The sequence below is a fragment of the Periophthalmus magnuspinnatus genome, chromosome 2, assembly GCF_009829125.3.
Source record: "Periophthalmus magnuspinnatus isolate fPerMag1 chromosome 2, fPerMag1.2.pri, whole genome shotgun sequence".
In the NCBI taxonomy this organism is placed as follows: Eukaryota; Metazoa; Chordata; class Actinopteri; order Gobiiformes; family Gobiidae; genus Periophthalmus; species Periophthalmus magnuspinnatus.
In genome coordinates this window covers 3,263,266-3,285,829 of record NC_047127.1, presented here as the reverse complement: position 1 = coordinate 3,285,829, position 22,564 = coordinate 3,263,266, and the positions used below count along the sequence as shown (strand labels likewise).

Genomic DNA, 22,564 nt, shown 5'->3' with positions numbered 1-22,564 from the left:
AAAACTCTACCAACTCAGCAAATAAAAGAAGGACAGTTGGTTTGGGCACAGAGGGTTCGTGTTTATTACTAATATGTTTGCAAACTATAACACCGACTTGGTATAACGATGATTTTCTACATATTTTGAGCGTTTGGATACATGTCAGGACCGTTTGTGTGTTTTTACGCCCGATGCGTTCAGTGTTTTTCTGAAAAAGTGTGTGTGTTGTACTCACGGAAAGCTTTCGTTGACACGCGACTATCTCCGCCTGCTCCTTCAGGTTCGATGTCTTAATGGAACGAACCAACTCCTCCTTCTGAGTCAGCCATGAGTCGAAGAGGCACTGGAAATAAACAGTAATTGAACAGATTCATTTAAATTTTTGCATATGAGGTAACAAATCCTGTCAAATACACGTCTTTGCCTGTATGCTATGTAATATTACTGTCTCTAAATCTCGCGTTTGTGACAAGTTCTTGCAGGATCTCTGTCGTAAGATCACGTCAGACGGTCGGAGCAATCGCTTTTACTTTCTCAGTGATGTCACGCAATCACACGACGCAGCACGGACAATTACGGAAATTTTTATGCCGCTGTGGTTCAGTTTGAGCGAGGTGCTGTTGGAAGTCGGTTGAGATTTGTGTTACAGATCAGTTTAAACTTATTTTCGTTGTTTCACTACTCACTTGTCACTAGATGAGTTTGTTTTGTAGTATTTCGTACCTTGCGCGTAAGCCGTAGTCTGTGGAATCTGAATTGTTATGCTAACGTTAGCTTAGCCACTTCCAATTACTATTACTATTACATACTATTACTATTACATGCCATGCTAACGTTAGCCTAGCCGCTTCCAATTACTATTTCATGCCATACTGATGTTAGCTTAGCCGCTACCAATTACTATTACATCACAGACTAGCATAAGCTTAGCCGCTACCAATTACTATTATTATTATTACTATTACTTACTATTACATGCCATAGTAATGTTAGCTTAGCCGCTACCAATTACAATTACATCCCATACTGATGTTAGCTTAGCCGCTACCAATTACTATTACATCCCAGACTGGCATTAGCTTAGCTGCTACCAATTACTATTATTATTACTATTACTTACTATTACATGCCATAGTACTGTTAGCTTAGCCGCTACCAATTACTATTACATCCCATACTAACATTAGCTTACCCGCTACCAATCACTATTATATACTATTACATGCCATACAAACGTTAGCTTAGCCGGTACCAATTACTATTACATGCCATACAAACGTTAGCTTAACCGGTACCAGTTACTATTATATACTATTACTATTACATGCCATGCTAATGTAAGCTTAGCTGCTACCAGCTACTATTAGTATTACTTACTATTACATGCCATAATAACGTTAGCTTAGCCGCTACCAGTAACTATTACATACTATTGCTATTACATGCCATACTAACATTAGCTAAGCTGCTTCCAATTAGTATTACTATTACATGCTATCCAAATGTTAGCTTAGTTGCTACCAATTACTATTACTATTCCATATCATACAAACATAGTATTACACGTCTGACCCCAAGGCCTTCTGGGTAGCTGATCTGTTTTGCTCTTTTAATTAGAACGATCAGTTAATCGCGTGTAATCCCATTATGTGATTCTGCGCTTCCCCCCGTCATTAATCACACCACAAAAGTCGATCTCTTGACGATACATTTTCATTTGACAGGGATGCTAAAAATACCAACCGCTAACGCCGCTAAGGACACGGGACCATTTTCCGTCGTAATTAGTAACTCTTAAACTGTCCAGGAAGTCAGACGGTGGGAACATGATCTGAATGAGAACACGTACTTGTTCATTAGTGAAGTGTTGCCATTTGAGAAGTATCTCCTGAAGCAGAATCCAACGTTCCTCCGTCCATCTGCAAATAGCTGCCCAGCGGTCTCCCAGCACCTGGAAAACACCATGAAACATCTCGTCATAACTGCACTAGTGATTTTAGACTTTATGCAGGTGTTCCACAAGGAATTTGCACCTTAACTACATAAAAACGACACAAAAATCTGGAAAATGACAATAGAATATACAGTGGTCCCTCACTTGATATTTTGTTATAAATGCTGTTTTATGTTCGCATGATTAATTTAATATTGAAAGGTTTAATATTTGATTTATAAACATAAGCTACATCTATTTTATTGCATTAATGTTGATGTTAAAATATCTTAGAACTGTTATTATTTAAGTTTTGCGTAAATATGTTACTGTCTCTTTAAGAGCAATGGCACGGACGAGGAAAAGAGCACACGCCTGGGAAACGTGCTGAACCGAGGCGGCGCATAAAGACGGGGACAAATGGTTTTCTTACCGTAGTATTGTTTTGTTTTTGAGAACGTCGGTAAAAAAGGATTTTGCAAAGCTGTGAATTTAAATTTTTTAACTTTACATTTTACATCGGAGTCCAGTGGAAGTTATTTTCTCTTCAATAAAAATACACGAGTAACACGGAATACCATCAATTATATTTAGAACATAAACCCCACGATAAACGAGGGACCACAGTCTATAAAAACGGCACAAAAATCTGGAAAATCACAATAGAATATACACATAATTATTGGAATTCAGTTGAAGTTATTGTGTAAACTAAAACCAGCGCCACACTACAGGATGTTTCAGTCTTATTTTATTATTTTTTAACATGTGACAAAAAGCGCAGACCACAGACACGAGGAGAATCGGATACAATTTTAAATGTCTGAGCTGAAAAAACTGCAGTGGGATATGGCAGCGAAGAGACCGTACGCCACAAGCTAACAGTTGTGAGCCCACCTCGCGTCAGCTGTTTCCCATCGACAGTAAAATGACTTTGAAACTAGAAAGCAGAGGTGCCCAAACTTTTTCTCTGCGGGCCAAAATTCAAAACTGTAGTGGGCCAAACATATCAACATTTTACATATAAAAAAAAAAATCAGTCTGATCTTAAACGATTTTAAAACATGTGACAAAAAGCACAGACCACAGACGTGAGGAGAATCGGTTATGGCAGCGAAGAGACCGTACACCACAAGCTAAAAGTTGTGAGCTTTGAAATTCAAAAGCAGAGGTGCCCAAACTTTTTCTCTGCGGACCAAAATTCAAAACTGCGTTGCGGGCCAAACATATTAACATTTTCCATATAAAAAAAAATCAGTGTGCTAAGATATTTATGACTAAATTATAGGGAGATGGTTTGCTATGAGCTCTCTTTCATCTCCCGACAGTCTTTTCAGCGCAAAATTCAATCAAAATAGATCTCCGTGCCCCCTCTTGGGCCGAATCAGACCCCCTGGAGAGCCGAACTTGGCCCACAAACCCTACGTTGGACACCCCTGCTCTAAAATGTTCAAAAGATCAGAGAATCGCGCTTCTAGTTTGTGGCGCAGTAGTTCAGATTTCTGAGTTTGTATCTTGTGCCTCTGTCTGCCCCTGACGCTCGGTTTTATTGACAGTTGCCGTGGTGATGTTTCGTGGTTACGGTATGACAGAGCAGCTCAGAGTCGCTCGGACACCACACACGACCAGAGCGGCGGCTTAAAAATCGTATACGAGGATCTTAAACCGGGTCACGCCTCCTCGAAGTCCGGAGAAGCAAATCAAAACAGATGATCCTGTAGCAAAGTGAAGTGAATACAGTTGCTTCAAACCGGGCGTGACCAAACTGCGGCCCGGGGGCTAAATGCGGCCCCCAGAACAATTTTTCTCGGCCCTCAAGCTTCTACGTGAATTGGCCCATATTACCTTAAACAGTACTTTTTACTGTATATTTCTAAAAATCACATATTTAATGCATCCCTTTGAGGATTTAAGCTCTAGTGGTTCAGTTTAACTTGTAATAAACACACAGATTTGAAGTATTCACTGTAAAGTTTAAACGGTCGGGCTAATACTTGGAGATACGCGTACATTTGTTAAACTGCAGGACAATTTGAGTTAGCGTCGTAGCTAATATCGCCAATTTATGTCTCCAGAAAAACGTATGAATCAAAAATATCGTATTAGTTACAGTATTTTAAAAAACAAAACAAAAAACACAGACTTTCTGAGTTGTAAGGTATTTTCTATCACTGCAGTACTACATCAAACTAGTATCTTAATTTACTAATGCTAAGCTAAATAACATAAACCCTTCTGACTTTGTTTCAGTCTCTTGTTCCTCTTTGAAGCTTACGCCAGAAACGAACATTCTTACACTATTTTACAATGATACATAAATCTTTTTAAATATTTCTTTACATTAAAATACGCTCAAAAACGTTTATATTTATACTGAAAATGTAATGTATGTAATGTAAAATATAACGTTCACATTAATACTGTTTTACTCAAAAGGATTAATGGTCCTTGGAATAAGAGTTGGTGGAGATAAGGCAAAAAAATAAAAAATAAAATAAAATAAAAATTAGATAAATCCACATTTTCAGTCATACTTTTTGATTTGATTCGACTCGTTTCTAAAAAATATAGCTTCATGATGTAGAGAACTGTGAACTGTTTCTAACCAACTACAGCAAAAACACTACAGCTGTTTACATGGACGTATTGGTGTGTATTTTTGAACATCTTCACTACCACAGCAGGGGCGTCAACAGGGGGGGACAAAGGTGTCTGTAGTCCGGGGCCCCAGGGTCTTAGGGGGCCCAGAATTGGACCCTATTCCTACTCATTTATATTAACTCGCCTGTTCAAAACTGCCTTCAGATAAGAGCGTGTCCTTTTTTATTTGTTTCTTTCATTTGTGTTTTGTCCTGAACTGTGTGAATCGTCTTTGAGTGTCACGAAAAACACTAAATAAGTGTTAAGATATTGTTATTTTAGGGGTGGGACTTAACAAGTTTTCTTTTTCCAACTCCTTTTCGAGCTTGTGCTTTAGGTGTAACTATGCTTGAAATAAATAAATAAAAAGAAAATTGTAATGTTTTATTATGTTTTGTTGTATGTAATTATTATTATTATCATCATCATCATCATCATCATCATCAAACATTATTATTATCAAACATTATTATTATCATTGCTATTATTATTATAACAGTTATCATCATCACCATCATCAAACATTGTTCTTGTTATTATTGTTGTTGTTGTTGTTATTATTGTTATTATTATTATTATTATTATTATTATTGTTGCTGTTATTATTGTTATTATTGTTGTTATTATTATTATTGTTGTTATTATTATCACAATTATTATCATCATTGACAAACGATGTTATTGTTATTATTGTTGTTGTTGTTATTGTTGTTGTTATTATTGTTGTTATTATTATTATAACAATTATCATCATCAAACATTGTTGTTGTTATTATTATTATCATAACAATTATTATCATCATTGACAAACATTATTATCATTACTATTGTTATTATTATTATTATTATTATTATTATTACTATTATTATTATTATTATTATTATTACTATTATTATTATTACTATTATTATTATTATCATCAACAAACATTTTTTTATTTTTTAATTAGACGGGGGGCCAATTTGAGGTTTCTCGCCCCGGGCCCCCTGTTTTCTGTGGACGGCCCTGTTCCAGAGTCAGCAAAGGGCACAATTATACTTAATCCTGTAATTATATTTGATTATAGCATTTAACTCAGCAAAGGAAACAGACACACGCTCCAGTCAGTAAAAAAACAAACAAAACAAACAAAAAACATAAAAAAACATCCCTTTACCCATTTTAAAACCGTAACCTGCACGAAACTTTGGAACAAACACAATGTGGACGTCGATACCGATCACATTAAAACGATATAAACGGGGGTTTGTTGCATAACGAGATGCTAACGTCAAAATACCAGGAGGAGAGAGTGAAGTGGAAGCGAGGAGACAATGACGAGAGCGAGCGGCGTGAGCGACAGGCGTGTGGACCCGAGCTCGGCGGTTAATGTGGAAACCAATGACTCCTAATTAATCATATGACACAGTTCAAACGGCAGGCAGCACCGAAGCCATTTGCATTTTTACATAACAAAACTCACACTAGCTACTCGGATATATTTAGTAACACGGCGGAGCAGAGCGGGGCAAAATAAATGAAAAGAAAAGGACGATTACAAAAGGTTAGACGGGGATTTTGAAGCTGCAAATGGCGTAAAATCATCAGCTCTACTCTGATTATTATCGTTAAATCGACTTAAAAAATAATATTAATAATCTTTTCTCTATTAGACGACATAACCTGAAAATTACCAAACTACTGTGGGCCGTGAGCGGGTTTTTATTTGTTTTTATTTATACAGGGAGACGCCTCGTTAAAATACGGATCAATACAAACAAAACAAATAAACACATAAGTCCGTTTATATATTTGTATCCGTTGTTTATGTATTTAAATAACCAAAAGTGTTTTTTTCCCCTCAATTTCAGTTGTAGTGGAGCCAGTTTTTAGACGTAGACGCTCATGAGATCTAGGATTGAAGCGGTATATCGAGTCTATCGTCGTAGTCCCGTATAAATACATTTTATACAGTGTTGTTCTTCTAGATAGCGATGGCCAACCTGAGTGAAAGACGCAGCTAAAGGTTTAAAGAACAGGCTGGACTCTATGTGTTTATTATATCTCCATAATCTAGTACAAAAAGAAAAGTGCTTCAGCGATTTCTGTTGTGTAATTCAATGAGATATGTGGACAATACAAATGTAATACACTGTTTAAGGAGCAAAATGTTCTGTTTCCCATCATGCCGCAGTGAAAATACATCACACTAAAGGGAGGACAGCAGTGATGTCCTGGTCATTTTGGTTAAAGGTACATTTCTTATCTGTAGCGTCGTTTCATATGTGTGTGTGACCCCCACGAAGGCAGGGGTATAAAACACTGGTGCAAGCTCACCGCCTTAGACTCTAATTTACACTCCGTTTTAGACCCTTTTATTCACTTGACTACTCCGCTTTAGACTCCGTTTTAGATGCCGTTTTAGACTCCGCTTTAGACTCCTCTTTAGACTCCTCTTTAGACTCCTCTTTAGACTCCGCTGTAGACTCCGCTGTAGACTCCGCTGTAGACTCCGCTGTAGACTCCGCTGTAGACTCCGCTGTAGACTCCGCTTTAGACTCCGCTTTAGACTCCGCTTTAGACTCCGCTGTAGACTCCACTTTAGACCCCTCTTTAGACTCCTCTTTAGACTCCTCTTTAGACTCAGTTTTAGACTCTGCTTTAGACTCTACTCACTTGATTTTGCTTTAGACTCCGTTTTAGACTCCGTTTTAGACTCCGGTTTAGACTCCGGTTTAGACTCCGGTTTAGACTCCGGTTTAGACTCCGGTTTAGACTCCGGTTTAGACTCTGTTCACTTGACTTTGCTTTCTACTCGGCTTTGAATTCTGCTGGATGCTGCATTTACCCCGACTGTTTTGCTGTAACCGACAATAAAGATCTACAGAACGATCCCGGTGCCTCTGTGTCTGTTTTTCATGCAACAGAACAGAAATTGCTTTAATAATAAACTGATCATTTTGATTTTAAACTGTTACATAATTCCGAGATAAGTATTTTAAAAGATTAAGTTTTTGTCATGCCAAAACCAAAAGATATTTATAAGTGTTGACTCTTTCAATCAGTGTACGTTTATCATTTACATGTTTTAAGGGAAAAAAACAACATATATTTACTTTTATTTGCATTCAATGACAGTTTAAGATTTTTGAGAGAATTTTGAGTGTCATTAAAATAGAGTGATCAGCAGAGGGAGCACTTGCATACAAAACAGCATCATCTGCAAATAAATGTATGAGGCTTTTTTCTTAAATTACAACCAATGGAACTCATAAATATAGTAAAAAGCAGCGGGCCCAAAATTGAGCCTTGGGGTACACCTCTGGTTAAAATGAAAAAATGATGGTATTAAACATTTTGAGGAATTTTCCCATTTAAACTAATGTATATAATATTGTGTTTTAAACTGTTAATTGCTCTGGATAATTTTTTTATTTATTATTCAATCCATGAATAGCGGCAATTGTCAGTTAGCTTCAAGGCTAACACACGCTTCTAGACACTACTCACTTTTACATGTTTAGAAGCAAATTGGATTCAATGGAATAAATATCTGCACGTAAATATCTTGCAGCTGAAGCGGGGCCTGTATTAACTTACGCAATCTGTAGTGAAAACATTGCTTACATTTAAAAGTCAGTATAATTTTCGGCTAATCTGCTTTCCAAACACACGCACTTCACACCCGCTCCTAATTATCTCCATTCTCCGTTTCAGTTTTAGCTCAGAAACACGACGACCTCATCTTTTCTTCTCGTGTTATGTACTCACAGACCAGAGAGGCGCCTTAGACCAGGTGGCTGCGGTTTATGATTAAAACTTACATTTCCATATCAAATGTAAAGCACCGCGCTGAACCAAATCCCACGTTACACAGCGCGGAGAAACAACGGAATACGACTCCACACGCCCAAAACAATCTAACAATTTTCCACACTTTGGGTTTTAGCGTTTGAATTAATATACAGAATTAATTTGACACTACTACAAATTAAAGTTTTGTCTCCTGCATGAAAAAAGAAGTGAATAAATACATAAAAAAAAATACATCCAGAGCAGAACAGGTTGCTGGACCTGGTTTATTACTTTAAAAAAGCAGTGAGTTTCCGTGGAAAATTTAAACTATTCACTGTGGCGATTTTCACACAATGTCGTTTCAACTTTACTGCAGTTTTGTCCAACAGTTTTTTTATTTATTCCAAAAAAAAAATTCAAATTTTCGATATATTTTTGCATTTTCTATTCTCTTTTAAAAAAGTGTAGCTGGTGACGTTTGACCCGCCCTGACTCTGACTCACCCAAGAACAGAATTTTGAAATGAATTTAAAACAGATTTTTATAAAACACATTAATTATTAAAGTGATAGTGTGTAACTTTCTACAGGAGGAAAGTCAGCTGCATGATTCCAGGGATGTAGAAAGTTAAAACAATACTGCAGAACTGTCTCCATGGAGATAGACATGTTTTATGCCATACTGTGGAATATTAGAGTCAAACGAACAGGTCGTCTTCCAGGTCAAGTAAGACAGTGTTTTATGAAGAGATGCATCGATTCAGCCTTTTCTGTTCCAATACCAATGTCGATGTCAATACTTTGGTTTTAAGTCTCTGCCGATCCCCGATATCAACCGATACTAGAGCAGAGACTGAAAATATCGTTTATTTCCTTTAAAAACAAACGACATAAAGTAAAACTGATCTGAATGTGTTTTATAACAGTTCCTTAACCACGGAACAACTTTGAACCAATAAAAGTTTAATATTATGAGTCGTTTTGAGTTAATATTGTCCAGTAAATCGTCTTATCACATCGATTTACACACCAAAATGGGATATCGACTCAACCGATATCTTAAAATCAATATCCAATCCATCAAAACTTTATATTGATGCATCTCTAATGGAGACACAAGCCGCTCAGAGCATGGACATATGGTTTTCAATGCAAAAAAACACACACAAAATGAAAAATACGGCTTATTTTAGTCGTATTTTTTCACCAAAAAGTTACACACTGGGGCTTTAAATGATTATTAATGATGAAGATTATTTAATTAAAAGTTTTGACTGAACATTGTCCAGTAAATCGTCTTATCACACCAATTTAAACACCAGCGTTTTATGGAGATTAACGCTTCTTAAACCAATGTCGATATCGATACTTTGGTTTTAAGTCTCTGCCGATCCCCGATATCAACCGATACTAGAGCAGAGACTGAAAATATCGTTTATTTCCTTTAAAAACAAACGACATAAAGTAAAACTGATCTAAATGTGTTTTATAACAGTTCCTTAACCACAGAACAACTTTGAACCAATAAAAGTTTAATATTATGAGTCGTTTTGAGTTAATATTGTCCAGTAAATCGTCTTATCACATCGATTTACACACCAAAATGGGATATCGACTTAACCGATATCTTAAAATAAATATCCAATCCATCAAAACTTTATATTGATGCATCTCTAATGGAGACACAAGCCGCTCCGAGCATGGACATATGGTTTTCTATGGTTTTCAGTGCAAAAAACACACTCAAAATGAAAAATACGGCTTATTTTAGTCGTATTTTTTCACCAAAAAGTCACACACTGGGGCTTTAAATGAGTATTAATGATTGAAAATTGGTTTACTCTATCATTACTAGTGTCATCATTTAGATTATAAATACGATCGACCAAATTGAGACGTTTCCGTAAAGGCCGTCCGACGCTCCCACTGCAGCTCGTTCGATTAATAAAACATAAAAACTCACCTACAAACTCCGAAAAGGATAAGTGAAAGACTGATTATCCAAACACGGAGCCTAAAATTAAAGAATAGTGAATTAAACGCCATAAAACTCCTGAAGCTGATCTCGATGATAAACTCATAAAGAATGTTCATTACTCGGACCGAGCGGAGAGCAAAGGCTGCCGCGCCGCAATTACGTCGGGGGAAATGACGAGCTTGAGTTTCTAATAGATTTCAAAGCGTATTCTTTACTGTGTACGGGAGTTAACAAGGGGAACCGAGAGCCATGCATCAGAAGAGCAGACAGGCGTGGAGAATGAGGGAGACTGGGGACCGGCCGTGGATAAGTTATAGAGTAAACAAAACGAGGCAGACCAGGTCCAACGGGCTAATTACGGGCCAGACTCGACGATCTGCTGAGAAATCTATAGGCCAGAGCGCTCGGCGGAGGAGGAGGGAGCTTATCACTTATTTACATGATGGAGGAAGGTGGTTCAAGCGCTGGAAAATACATGGGGTGGATATCGGGGATCGGTAGAGACGTAAAAAAAACAAAAGTATCGATATGGACATTGGTATAAGACGCGTTAATGTGTATAAATGTGAGTATAAATCGATGTGATGACGCGATTTACTGGACAATGTTGGCTCAAAACTTTTAATTAAATCGTTTTCAATCATTAATCATCATTTAAAGCCCCAGTGTGTGACTTTTTGGTGAAAAAATAAGACTAAATTAAGACATATTTTTCATTTTAAGTGAGTTTTTTTAACTGAAAACCATAGAAAACGTCTCATAATATTAAACTTTTATTGGTTCAAAGTTGTTCTGTGGTTAAGGAACTGTTATAAAACACATTTGGATCAGTTTTACTTTATGTCGTTTGTTTTTAAAGGAAATAAACGATATTTTCAGTCTCTGTCCTGGTATCGGTTGATATCGGGGATCAGCAGAGACTTAAAGCCAAAAATATCGGCATCGACATTGGTATTGGAACAGAAAAGGCTGAATCGATGCATCTCTCACCTTCATAAAACACTGTCTTACTTGACCTGGAAGACGACCTGTTCGTTTGGCTGTAATATTCCACAGTATGGCATAAAACATGTCTATCTCCATGGAGACAGTTCTGCAGTATTGTTTTAACTTTCTACATCCCTGGAATCATGCAGCTGACTTTCCTCCTGTAGAAAGTTACACACTATCGCTTTAATAATTAATGCGTTTTATAAAAATCTGTTTTAAATTCATTTCAAAATTCTGTTCTTGGGTGAGTCAGAGTCAGGGCGGGTCAAACTTCACCAGCTACACTTTTTTAAAAGAGAATAGAAAATGCAAAAATCTATCGATAATTTGAATTTTTTTTTTTGGAATAAATAAAAAAACTGTTGGACAAAACTGCAGTAAAGTTGAAACGACATTGTGTGAAAATCGCCACAGTGAATAGTTTTAATTTTCGGCGGAAACTCACTGCTTTTTTAAAGTAATAAACCAGGTCCAGCCCCTGTTCTGCTCTGGATGTATTTTTTTATGTATTTATTAACTTTTTTGTGACTATGGTTCTATGAGTACTGATATAAATGTTTACTTATAATATATAATACTGTCATTACCCAATAAAGAAATGATAAAACTGTTATTTTCTCCGGTAATTTTCAATGGCTATACTTTTCTGTACGACTGCAGCACAGGAACAATGAATGAATGAATGAATCTATTTATATTATTGTGTCTTGCGTACAAAAAAATACCTTTAATGGGCTTATAAGACACCAAAAACAAAATACAGTAGTCCCTCGCGGTTCGTCTTGCGCTTTCTTGCCGTTTCGCGTTTTTTTAAAGTGCAATTTGTTTTCTCCCCGACGAAACCCGCGATGTCGATGAAACGTTCCGCACCGACAAAGACGCCTACGAAGGTTTGAACTTTGTGTTTAAACGAGAGAAAAATGTGAGAAAATGTTAACGCCTGTGTGAGAAAAGTGTATAAAGTGTGTGGTGAGGGGTTTTACAGCAAAAAACAGAGAATAATGTAAAAAATAAAGCTGATACTTCGCGGATTTCGCCTAAACGAGGGACCACTTTACATGAAATTTACACTGCAGTTTTTGCATTTTATCGACCTCGGGAAGACAAGCGCCACCTGATGGACACTGATGGGAATTTTAAAAAACTAACTCAGTTTTAAGTTCCAATTTAAGTTATTTCACGTCATTTTTTTCGTTTATTATCGTCGTCTTACCATTCACACTTGTCTAACCCTTTTATTATAGTCGTCTACATCTCCAAAGCTCAAAAAGTTCTGTTCAGTATTTGGATTATCAGAAAAGTTACATAGTGAACCTTTAAAACGTGTGGAAAAAAGCTGTATTCATCTTCTACGGTCGACTTTGAGATCAGATCGGAACATTGTAGGGTCAGAACGTCGCGTCTCGCTCCTGAAACTCAGCGTAACCGTCGTTAAAGAGTGTCGCCGTTACGTCGTCTCACCTGCAGTCTGCTCTCCAGGGCCGCGGTGGCGCTGTCCCCGTTGCTCTCGTCCACCACCACCACCATGTGCGTGAGGGAGTTGACCCGCACCTGCTCCAGCTCCAGATCCTCCTGCAGCAGCTGTAACCCAAAACCACACGAACACATCCCATTAGCCGCGCTAGCTACGGGGCGCTAATGGTACAAGTGTCAGCTAGCAAGGGGAGCTAATTCATTTGGGTCCTCCGTCACCCAATGGGACTCCGAGCGAAGATGCATCGCCGTATTTAGCCCCAGGTGGCAAACAATAGTTACATAAGTTGAATGGAAATGCGCGACGTGATGTCTGAAGCTAGCCCGAAGCTAAACGCTACGACAGAGCACATAAAGTCATTGTATTTAAAATGGAGGACTCTTCTTCACAACATTTGTTCTTTTACCCTTGAAGATGTTTTTGTGCATCCGAATGTGAATAAAGTGTCGGGATAAAGTGCCTTCAGACTCATTTACGACAAAACATCTGCGGTCGACTCATAAAAATGTATTCTTTAAAATGTAAACCATCACAAAACAATATATAAACCATGGATCTATAATAAGAATTTAATAAGACACTCCTCCTCTGTCCTGAGACGTCGACTAGTGGCGGGTTCAGGTACTGCAGCTTTATCACAATGCTATTTTTTTTTTAGCTTTAGCTTTCACAAAGGTTGGATTTTGTAGGATTTTTCTCTATTTTCAGAACATGAACAGTTGAAAATTTGAAATCCTCACAACGTCTAAATGTTAGCTTTGTAAGATTTAGCCTAGACCTGCTCTGAGGCTGCGCTAGCTCCACTTTAGCCCTGCTCTGAGGCCACGCTAGCTCCGCTTTAGCCCTGCTCTGAGGCCACGCTAGCTCCACTTTAGCCCTGCTCTGAGGCCACGCTAGCTTCACTTTAGCCCTGCTCTGAGGCCACGCTAGCTCCACTCTAGCCCTGCTCTGAGGCTGTGCTAGCTCCACTTTAGCCCTGCTCTGAGGCCACACTAGCACCGCTGTAGCCCCGCTCTGAGGCCACGTTAGCTCCGCTCTAGCCCCGCTCTGAGGCGTTGCTAGCGCAGCTCTAGCCCTGCTCTGAGGCCACGCTAGCTCCACTCTAGCCCTACTCTGAGGCCACATTAGCTCCACTTTAGCCCCGCTCTGAGGCCACGTTAGCTCCGCTCTAGCCCTGCTCTGAGGCCACGCTAGCTTCACTTTAGCCCCGCTTTGAGGCGTTGCTAGCTCCACTTTAGCCCCGCTCTGAGGCGTGGCTAGCTCCGCTCTAGCCCCAGTCTGAGGCCACGCTAGCTCCGCCGTAGCTGCTATCACTTCTGACGTCACACGGTGGGAGGAGCTAGCACATAATGAGGAAGTAATGCAGAAGAGAAAATGATTAATGTGCCCATCTGCCAATGAGGACAGGAAAACAACAGGACGCCATCTTGGTTTTTCACCTTCCAGATTCGATACGTCCGTGATATAAACTTGAGCAGCAGCAGGAGGCAGGAGGTTATCAATATATTTAGGCCACATTTATCCTGCACCATTTTGAACTCTGCAGGAGTGAGACGCTAGGATACTCTGTTCTCTGCACTCTTCAAACTTTTCACATCAAGTACAAGCGAAGAAAGTGTTTGGCTTGTATTTGGTCTTCCGGAAGACTGAACTCGCTATTCAACTTCGCAGCTACAGGTTTTGGCGTTGACCTCTGTTTTTGCAGGACAGCGTCTCCTCTTACATTGGAAATCAACACATTCTCCATCCAGGACTCAAAGGATTAATGAGGTCGTGTCCTTTTTGAAAGTAAAGACGACGAGGTATTTTAGTTTCTGATTTATTATGTGATGCCCTTCGTATTTGTTTATTAACTCGAGGTTTCTGTGATTTATTTTCTAAAGTTTTAGTGTTTGCTGCATAAAAAATAATGAATGACAGTCCTATATTTGTCACACATCTATAAAAATACACAAAACCCAAAGCTAGTATTTGTCGTAAGTACTGCCAGATCCAAACCCGGACTATAACCGGAGTAAATTAGGACTAAAACAGGTCTGGAATGAGACTAAACAGGCTGAAAGTGAAACTAAACCATATAGACAGTTGCTTCTAAACAATTATCAACCCAAAAGAGGCAAAACGTATGTAAATGTATCGCTAAGTTAAAGAAATACTCAAAGTACAGGGGTCCACGTACCTCCTGAGGCAGCCTGCGTACCACAAAAGTTGTACAAGTATCACAAAAAAAACATATAGACTTTAAAAAGAGCAGAAATATCAGAGTCAGAGTTGGGCAGAATACTTGTATATAATGTATTTAGTTATTTATACCCAAATTAAAATGTGTTTTGTAACGTATTCTGGTACATGGGCCAATCAGAGTACTGTATTCTGAAGACTTAGAGTACTTTTACACCAAATTGCTTGATATTATAGTGAAAAAAAATACTTCTTATAATTACAAACAGCTTTATTTGTGTTGCCCTGTTTGTTCTGCAGTAATTTATGTCCAATTAGAGAAGGAAAATTGCACACGCACGCATTACAAGAGCTGCGTTTGCTTTTTCTCTCACTGATACTGTGCAGTTCAAAGACAAAATTACATAATGAAGTCCCACCATGTATTTCTTTTAATTAGAAGCGCAGCTGTACTTTGAATACCACTAAATGAAAGAGTAACTGTACCAGAATACAGTTACTCTAAATCAGTATATATCAGAATATATGTTACTTCCGTAGACTGTATATATAAATGGACATAGCTAACCTGCTAGCCGCCGCGTTCTGAACAGGAAGTGAGCATGTTTACGCTTCTGGCTACATCGACTCTGGCTCCAATTCACTTTCTATTGAAAAACTGTGTCCTCTCTCTGTACCTGCTGCTTCAGACTCGTCATTTTGGTCTTAAATGTTCGTATTAATCCGCTCTACATGATCCTGGGGTTAATTTTTTTGATTGAGTTATTTTGAGTTTATTTTTTGTATTTTATTATTATTATTATTATTATTATTATTATTATTATTTTATTTTATCTTTTTTTAGTTATATATATATTTTTTTAGTTTGTTTTTTTTAAAGTTACTTTTATTATATATTTTATTTTATTTTTTGTGTGTTTTTTTAAAGTTACTTTTATCATATCTTTTCTTTTGAGGTGTTTTTTTAAATTTTCTTTATTTTTTGTTATTTTGAGATTTTTTTTTTAAATTATTTTTATTTTTTGTTGTTATTTTGAGTTTGTTTTTTTACTGTGTCCCCTCTCTCTGTACCTGCTGCTGTCACACTCATCATTTTTTATTTTAAATGTTCGTATTAACCCTCTACATGATCCTGGTGTTTATATTTCACTATTTTGTCCATAAATCAACATATGAACATTAATAACAGACAAATCAGGCGCCTTCTTTCCCTGAGGTTGTTCCCGCTAGCGTTAGCAACAGGTTTGACTGACAGCGTTGCTAACCACCTGTACGTGCTAAACCAGTGAGGCGGGCATGAAAGGGGCGTTACCTTCAACAGCCTCGCTCTGGATTGGCTCTTTGGTTGCTATGATACTTGCGGTCAGAATTTCAAACATGGAACTCGGCTGTAAATTATCCGCTATAACTGCTCTAGCTTCATTTGACTGGAGCTGAACGCTAAGTCCACTTCTTTATACAGTCTACAGAAGCAAAAGACGAAGTTTAAATCGGTCAACTGGACAAAAACGTTGTAGGAGTGAAGACGTTTCGCTGCTCGTCTTCAGTTTTGGTCAGATTACTGCTGGACGCCGCCTTATATCTGTCTGAAGGGAGGAGCTAACTGCTAACTACTAACTTATTGTCTCCAGTTTCAGCTTAAACGATCCTATTCAACCTTCATCGACCCTGCTATTTGTCTGTTTGTTTGTTTTGGGTCTGAAGAATCATAAATCGGTGAGAGATTATGTCTCAGGCCTCATTCCTGTTTAAGTAAGAGATTGTCTTTCCTAACAAAAACAGCTTCTTTAACTCCCGTCTCAAACCATTTCTTTTCTCTGGCTCAGATCTGAACTTCACTCTCTTCAAAGGAGTGTTTAGCGTCTTTGAGATGGAGATGAACATCAGACTGTGGTCCTGAGCTGCTCTTGTGACGGCGTTGGTTCATTCTATTTAGTTTCACTGCTTCTTCCCTAGTCTGAATGGCGTAGACCACAATACTTTGTTCGTAGCTCGTGGTTTTTGTAAGTTCCAGTCTACGGTTACTTCCCAACACTTTCCGCCTTCGTACTCTTTTCTTTTTCCCCGCCAACTCCTCCAGTCCAATGAGTCCAAATTGGTCGACTCGTTGATATTTGAAGTACGCTCTTTTTCCAAAACCGCGTACATTTCATAGTAGACACTGTATTAGCTCGCGTATTCCCATCTACTATCTGCTAAAGTACCCAATATTTCTCATTATCCTCCGTTGCCGCCCGGCTCCATTTACATTTTTTAATCTGGCTCCTCGTCTCCGCGATCGTAAACAGCCCACGACTGGCACACGCTGTAAAATTTGGTCATATTGTTCAAAGCTCCGTCGGCGGGAGCACTATTCAGTTTCTAGCGTTTTTTTTGTAATGGCTCCCAGTCTCTCAAAAAATCATTTCTCAGCTGGTTGCAATTCCTGGTCCAAATGAGATTCTGCGGAGAGAGAAGCCGAGGGAGAAGGGGGAAAATAAAAACAAAAGTACGCACGGGAGGAAGAGGCGGCTGGAAAGTCTTCAAGTCCGAGGTAATTTAACCAATCGGGTCGTTTTCGCGGAGTGAGGACCGGCCAAAACGACGGCAACGGCTTCGTTTCGCACGCCCGGCTCTACACGGACACGACTGCGATTCGGTAAAGTCCGCTCGTCTGAAGGTTGCCGGTTCGATCGCCGTTTCCACCACAGACAAAAACGGTGACGCACTTATTATGGAGTAGACACATTTCCTCCAAAACAGATGCTGACGCTGTAGAAATAGAAGCACGGGGCGAAATTGTTGTTTTGAACGTTTTGCGAAATTACACAATCAGGTTCTGTTTTATAGTGACGCGACGAAAATAAAACTGAACTTATATTTCCAGATAACGTTAGGGCTGCGTCGTTCACTTTTACGGCGAAATGTTTTAGATTTTTTTGGGTGAATTTCTGATGGAATGAAAAATATGTTGTGATTATTTTTAATGAGCGCAGCTTTTTTTCTGAATATCTCCGTCTCGTCTTGCTTTAAAAATGTGAAAATGACATTCAGACAGTGGTGGAACGTGATGGAATATAAGTAGAAAAGTGCTGTACTTAAGTAAAAAGTACAGTACAGATACCGAATGTTTTGACTTGTTTACTGTCCTTTTTTTAAGTGGTACTTTTGACCTTTGTTATGACGTTTTTCATCCTAAATCTACTTGTATTGTTACGAAACTCTTTGACGACATCGAGCCACTTGGACTAAACTGGTGCGATCGTTTTGATAAATTAAATAAACTGTATCTACACACGTGGACAAAATCGTTGGTTAATGAAAGAAAAACTCACAGTGGTCACAGAAATAACTTCAATCTGACAAAAGGGAAAATATCGGACTATTTGTCATCGATTTTCTCAACGTTTTTTCGACGTCCAGGGAGGTCGGCTAAAGTCCCGCGGATCGTAAATTTCTGAATAATATGTGAAATGAAAAAAAAGTGCAACGTATAGTCCAGAAAATACAGTACTTTTTACCTCAAAATCTGTGTGAAATACTTTAACTCTTTACTCGCTAAGTACATTTTTAAACAGGTACTTTAATACTTTTTCTTAAGCAGATTTTCCATGTGATACTTCTACTTTTTCTTGAGTATTTCGTTGCTTTTGGTGTCTGTACTTTTACTTATCTAACAAAACTGAGTACTGTATTTTCCGGACTATAAGTCGCCGTGGAAAATAAGTCAGAAAATGCAAAATAATGAAGAAAAAAACGCGGTTGTCAGTGCGACCGTAACAAAGACGTGAAATTAAACACTCAGATGTGACTTATATTCTCACATCTGAGTATAAGTCGCACCCCCGGGCAAACTACGAAAACTAAAAAAAGTGCAACGTATAGTCCAGAAAATACGGTACTTTTTACTTCAAAATCTGTGTGAAATACTTTTACTCTTCACTCGCTAAGTACATTTTTAAACAGGTACTTTAATACTTTTTCTTAAGCAGATTTTTCATGTGATACTTCTACTTTTTCTTGAGTATTTTGTTGCTTTTGGTGTCTGTACTTTTACTTAACTAACAAAACTGAGTACTGTATGCAACTTACAGTCCAGAAAATACGGTACTTTTCACCTCAAAATCTGTGTGAAATACTTTTACTCTTTACTCGCTAAGTATATTTTTAAAGTTACACCTGAGCCGGAGTAAAAGTCGCACCTGAGTAAAATAAAATGCATGAAAATGAAGAAATTAATTAAAATGTGATTTATATTTTCGCACCTGAGTATAAGTCGCACCTGAGTATAAGACGCACCAGCCAAAAAATGCATAATAATGAAGAAAAAAACGTATATTTTACATATAAATCGCATCTGGGTCTAAGTCACACCCTTGGCCAAACTATGAAAACTAAAAAAATGCGACTTATCCTCCAGAAAATACGGTACTTCTTCCAAAACTGCGTTCAGAGTCGAGTTACACCAGTCGCATCTATTTGATTTTAACCTCGGAGCAGCTCGACGGCGACGGGGACGTTTTAGCTTAAGACAAATATACAAAAGCTGCGAATTAAGTCGTGTGTTGTTTTAGATATTAACGGAACTGAAGCTGGAGAAACGGTCAGAGCCTTAACCGTCCGTCCCCCAAAGTCCATGCTGATTAATACGAGTCTGCGTTTACACGAGTCTGTGCGAGTCTCTGCAGAAAACATGCCCTTCTGTGACAACTGCAAAGGGATTCGCTTTGTTTATGAACAGCTCCGATGAGCATAAATAACGGTGACAAAGGAGTTTCAGTGTGAACCGGGTCTAAACGGTGCGACGGCGGCTTTAGTGTCCTGGAAACTCGAGATAAACTCAACAGAAGAACAACGTCAGGTCATATCAGTGCAGCTGGAACGATTTTAGTCGACAAAACACAGGGCTTTATATCAGGTCTGTTCTGTAAAATGGACTTTTCAGAGATTTTAACCGTGTTTTAGTCGTTTTTTTCCCTCGATAAATCTCTGAAGTTGTGTTTGGAGTGATTCATGTTTGAGTTTTGTCTATTTTCAAGACGCCATTTTGCCGATAAATCCCCGTTTTCACCTCCACCTGTGTCGCACGCACTTCCTTCTCCAGTTTTACTTTCTTATTCGTTGATACTCGTGGGATTCGGATTCCCCTGCTCGCTAGTGTGACGTGCAGCTGTCCACAGGGGGCGCCGACAGTTCCACGTCTCTTTGTCGTGATGACGTTTACTCCGACGTCAGCTCCCGTTGGACGCCGCAGTTTTCTAACGCAAAAATCATTGGACTTGTTTCTTTTATTAAGTCGTTTTAGATGAATATTGTGATTTAAAAAGTGTAAATTCTAACATAATGATCCACGAGTGTCAGAGATTATAATGACAGAGCGACACAAACACGATAGAGCTGATTTTTTTAGTATTAGCCTGAAATAAATAAATAAATAAATAAATATAGTAAAGAAACAAAAGTGACGTGTTTTTTCTATATAGTAATAACGAGGTGCAGCTGCCCCTGGGGAGAGTAACACAACTACAGCTGAACACAATCAATCACACACACGTTCATACACACACCCCCACCTTCATACACACACGCACACACACCCCCCCTACACACACCCACACACGTTCATACACACACATGTTCACCCCCACACACTTTCATACACACACACACTTTCATACACGCACACTTTCATACACACACACACACTTTCATACACACACACCCCCATACACACACTTTCATACACACACACTTTCATACACACACACACACTTTTATACACCCCCACACACACTTTCATACACACACACACCCCTTCATACACACACATTCGTACACACACATTCATACACACACTTTCATACACACACACACGTTCACCCACACACACGTTCATACACACACTTTCATACAGACACTTTCATACACACACACAGAGGGTGGAGTGTCTTGCCCAAGGACATAGTAACAGTATTTGTCAGTGTTGGACCTGAACCACCAACCCAGAGGTTTGTGGATAAAGATTTATGCTTTGGTTTGTCTGTGGTCCAGGACTAAACCAGGACTAAACCAGGACTAAACCAGGACTAAACCAGGACTAAACCAGGACTAAATCAGGACTAAACCAGGACTAAACCAGGACTAAACCAGGACTAAGCCAGGACTAAACCAGGGCTAAACCAGGGCTAAACCAGGACTAAATCAGGACTAAACCAGGACTAAACCAGGACTAAACCAGGACTAAACCAGGACTAAGCCAGGACTAAACCAGGACTAAGCCAGGACTAAACCAGGGCTAAACCAGGACTAAACCAGGACTAAACATGGACTAAACATGGACTAAAACAGGACTAAACATGGACAAAACCAGGACTAAACCAGGACTAAACATGGACTAAACCAGGACTAAACCAGGACTGAACCAGGACTAAACCAGAACTAAACATGGACTAAACCAGGACTAAACCAGGACTGAACCAGGACTAAACCAGGACTAAACCAGGACTAAACATGGACAAAACCAGGACTAAACTAGGACTAAACATGGACAAAACCAGGACTAAACCAGGACTAAACCAGGACTAAACCAGGACTAAACGTGGACTAAATGAGGTCTAAACCAGCTTAAAACGAGTACAGAGCAGGAGGCGGACATGGGGGGTGGGGGAAACGTAAATTTTCAGAGTAATGGCGTCTTGGTTACAGAAATATAAAGATTACTCAAACATGAATCACTCTTAGTACAACTCGATTTTGTGTATTGTGTCGCCTTTAGACACCTCCAAAGCTCCACATGCTCTGTTCCACCTTGTGATGTCATGAAGTGGTAGTTTTTTTTTCAACTTAACAGTGTTTTCTCAGCCTAAATCTGCAGCTTTTGTGCGTTAAACATGTGTGAATGAAACAAAACACGACTCCAGGTGTGTTTGTGACGAGGAAACGACATAACGACACCTTATGCTCCTCCACTTGGTGCTTGACGTCTTCCAGGTCCGGTCCCAGCGGCTGAGCGTTCATCTTTTTAATGCGAGTCTCAGTCACGTCCAGCCAGTCTGTCAGCTGCTGTAACTGCTGCTGCTGCCGCTCCATCAGCACCTCATGCAGCCTGCAACAACACACAGGTACGCACATGAACACATCAGAAACACAACACAAACATCAGAAACACAACACACACATGACAAACACAACACAAACATCATAAACACATGACAAACACAACACAAACACATCAGAAACACAACACAAACATCATAAACACAACACACACATGACAAACACAACACAAACATCAGAAACACATCACAAACATCATAAACACATCACAAACATCAGAAACACAACACACACATGACAAACACAACACAAACACATCAGAAACACAACACAAACATCATAAACACATCATAAACATCATAAACACATGACAAACACAACACAAACATCAGAAACACAACACACACATGACAAACACATGACAAACACAACACAAACATCATAAACACAACACAAACATGACAAACACAACACAAACATCATAAACACAACACAAACATCAGAAACACAACACAAACATCATAAACACATGACAAACACAACACAAACACATCAGAAACACAACACAAACACATGA

The 22,564-nt window shown here is 38.8% G+C and overlaps 1 protein-coding gene across 13 annotated transcripts in view; it reads right to left on the bottom strand.

Annotated features, from left to right (window-relative positions):
• Nucleotides 1–22,564, bottom strand: part of dmd (dystrophin) — a 500,656-nt gene that overhangs the window by 258,334 nt on the left and 219,758 nt on the right. For all 13 annotated transcript variants that reach the window (XM_055226238.1, XM_055226248.1, XM_055226250.1 and 10 more), the window contains 4 exons: nucleotides 21,886–22,036; nucleotides 12,759–12,878; nucleotides 1,832–1,933; nucleotides 218–325 (listed from right to left, as the gene is read on the bottom strand). In XM_055226238.1, the coding sequence (XP_055082213.1) occupies nucleotides 218–325; nucleotides 1,832–1,933; nucleotides 12,759–12,878; nucleotides 21,886–22,036 (481 nt within the window). The remainder of the gene's footprint in view (nucleotides 1–217; nucleotides 326–1,831; nucleotides 1,934–12,758; nucleotides 12,879–21,885; nucleotides 22,037–22,564) is intronic.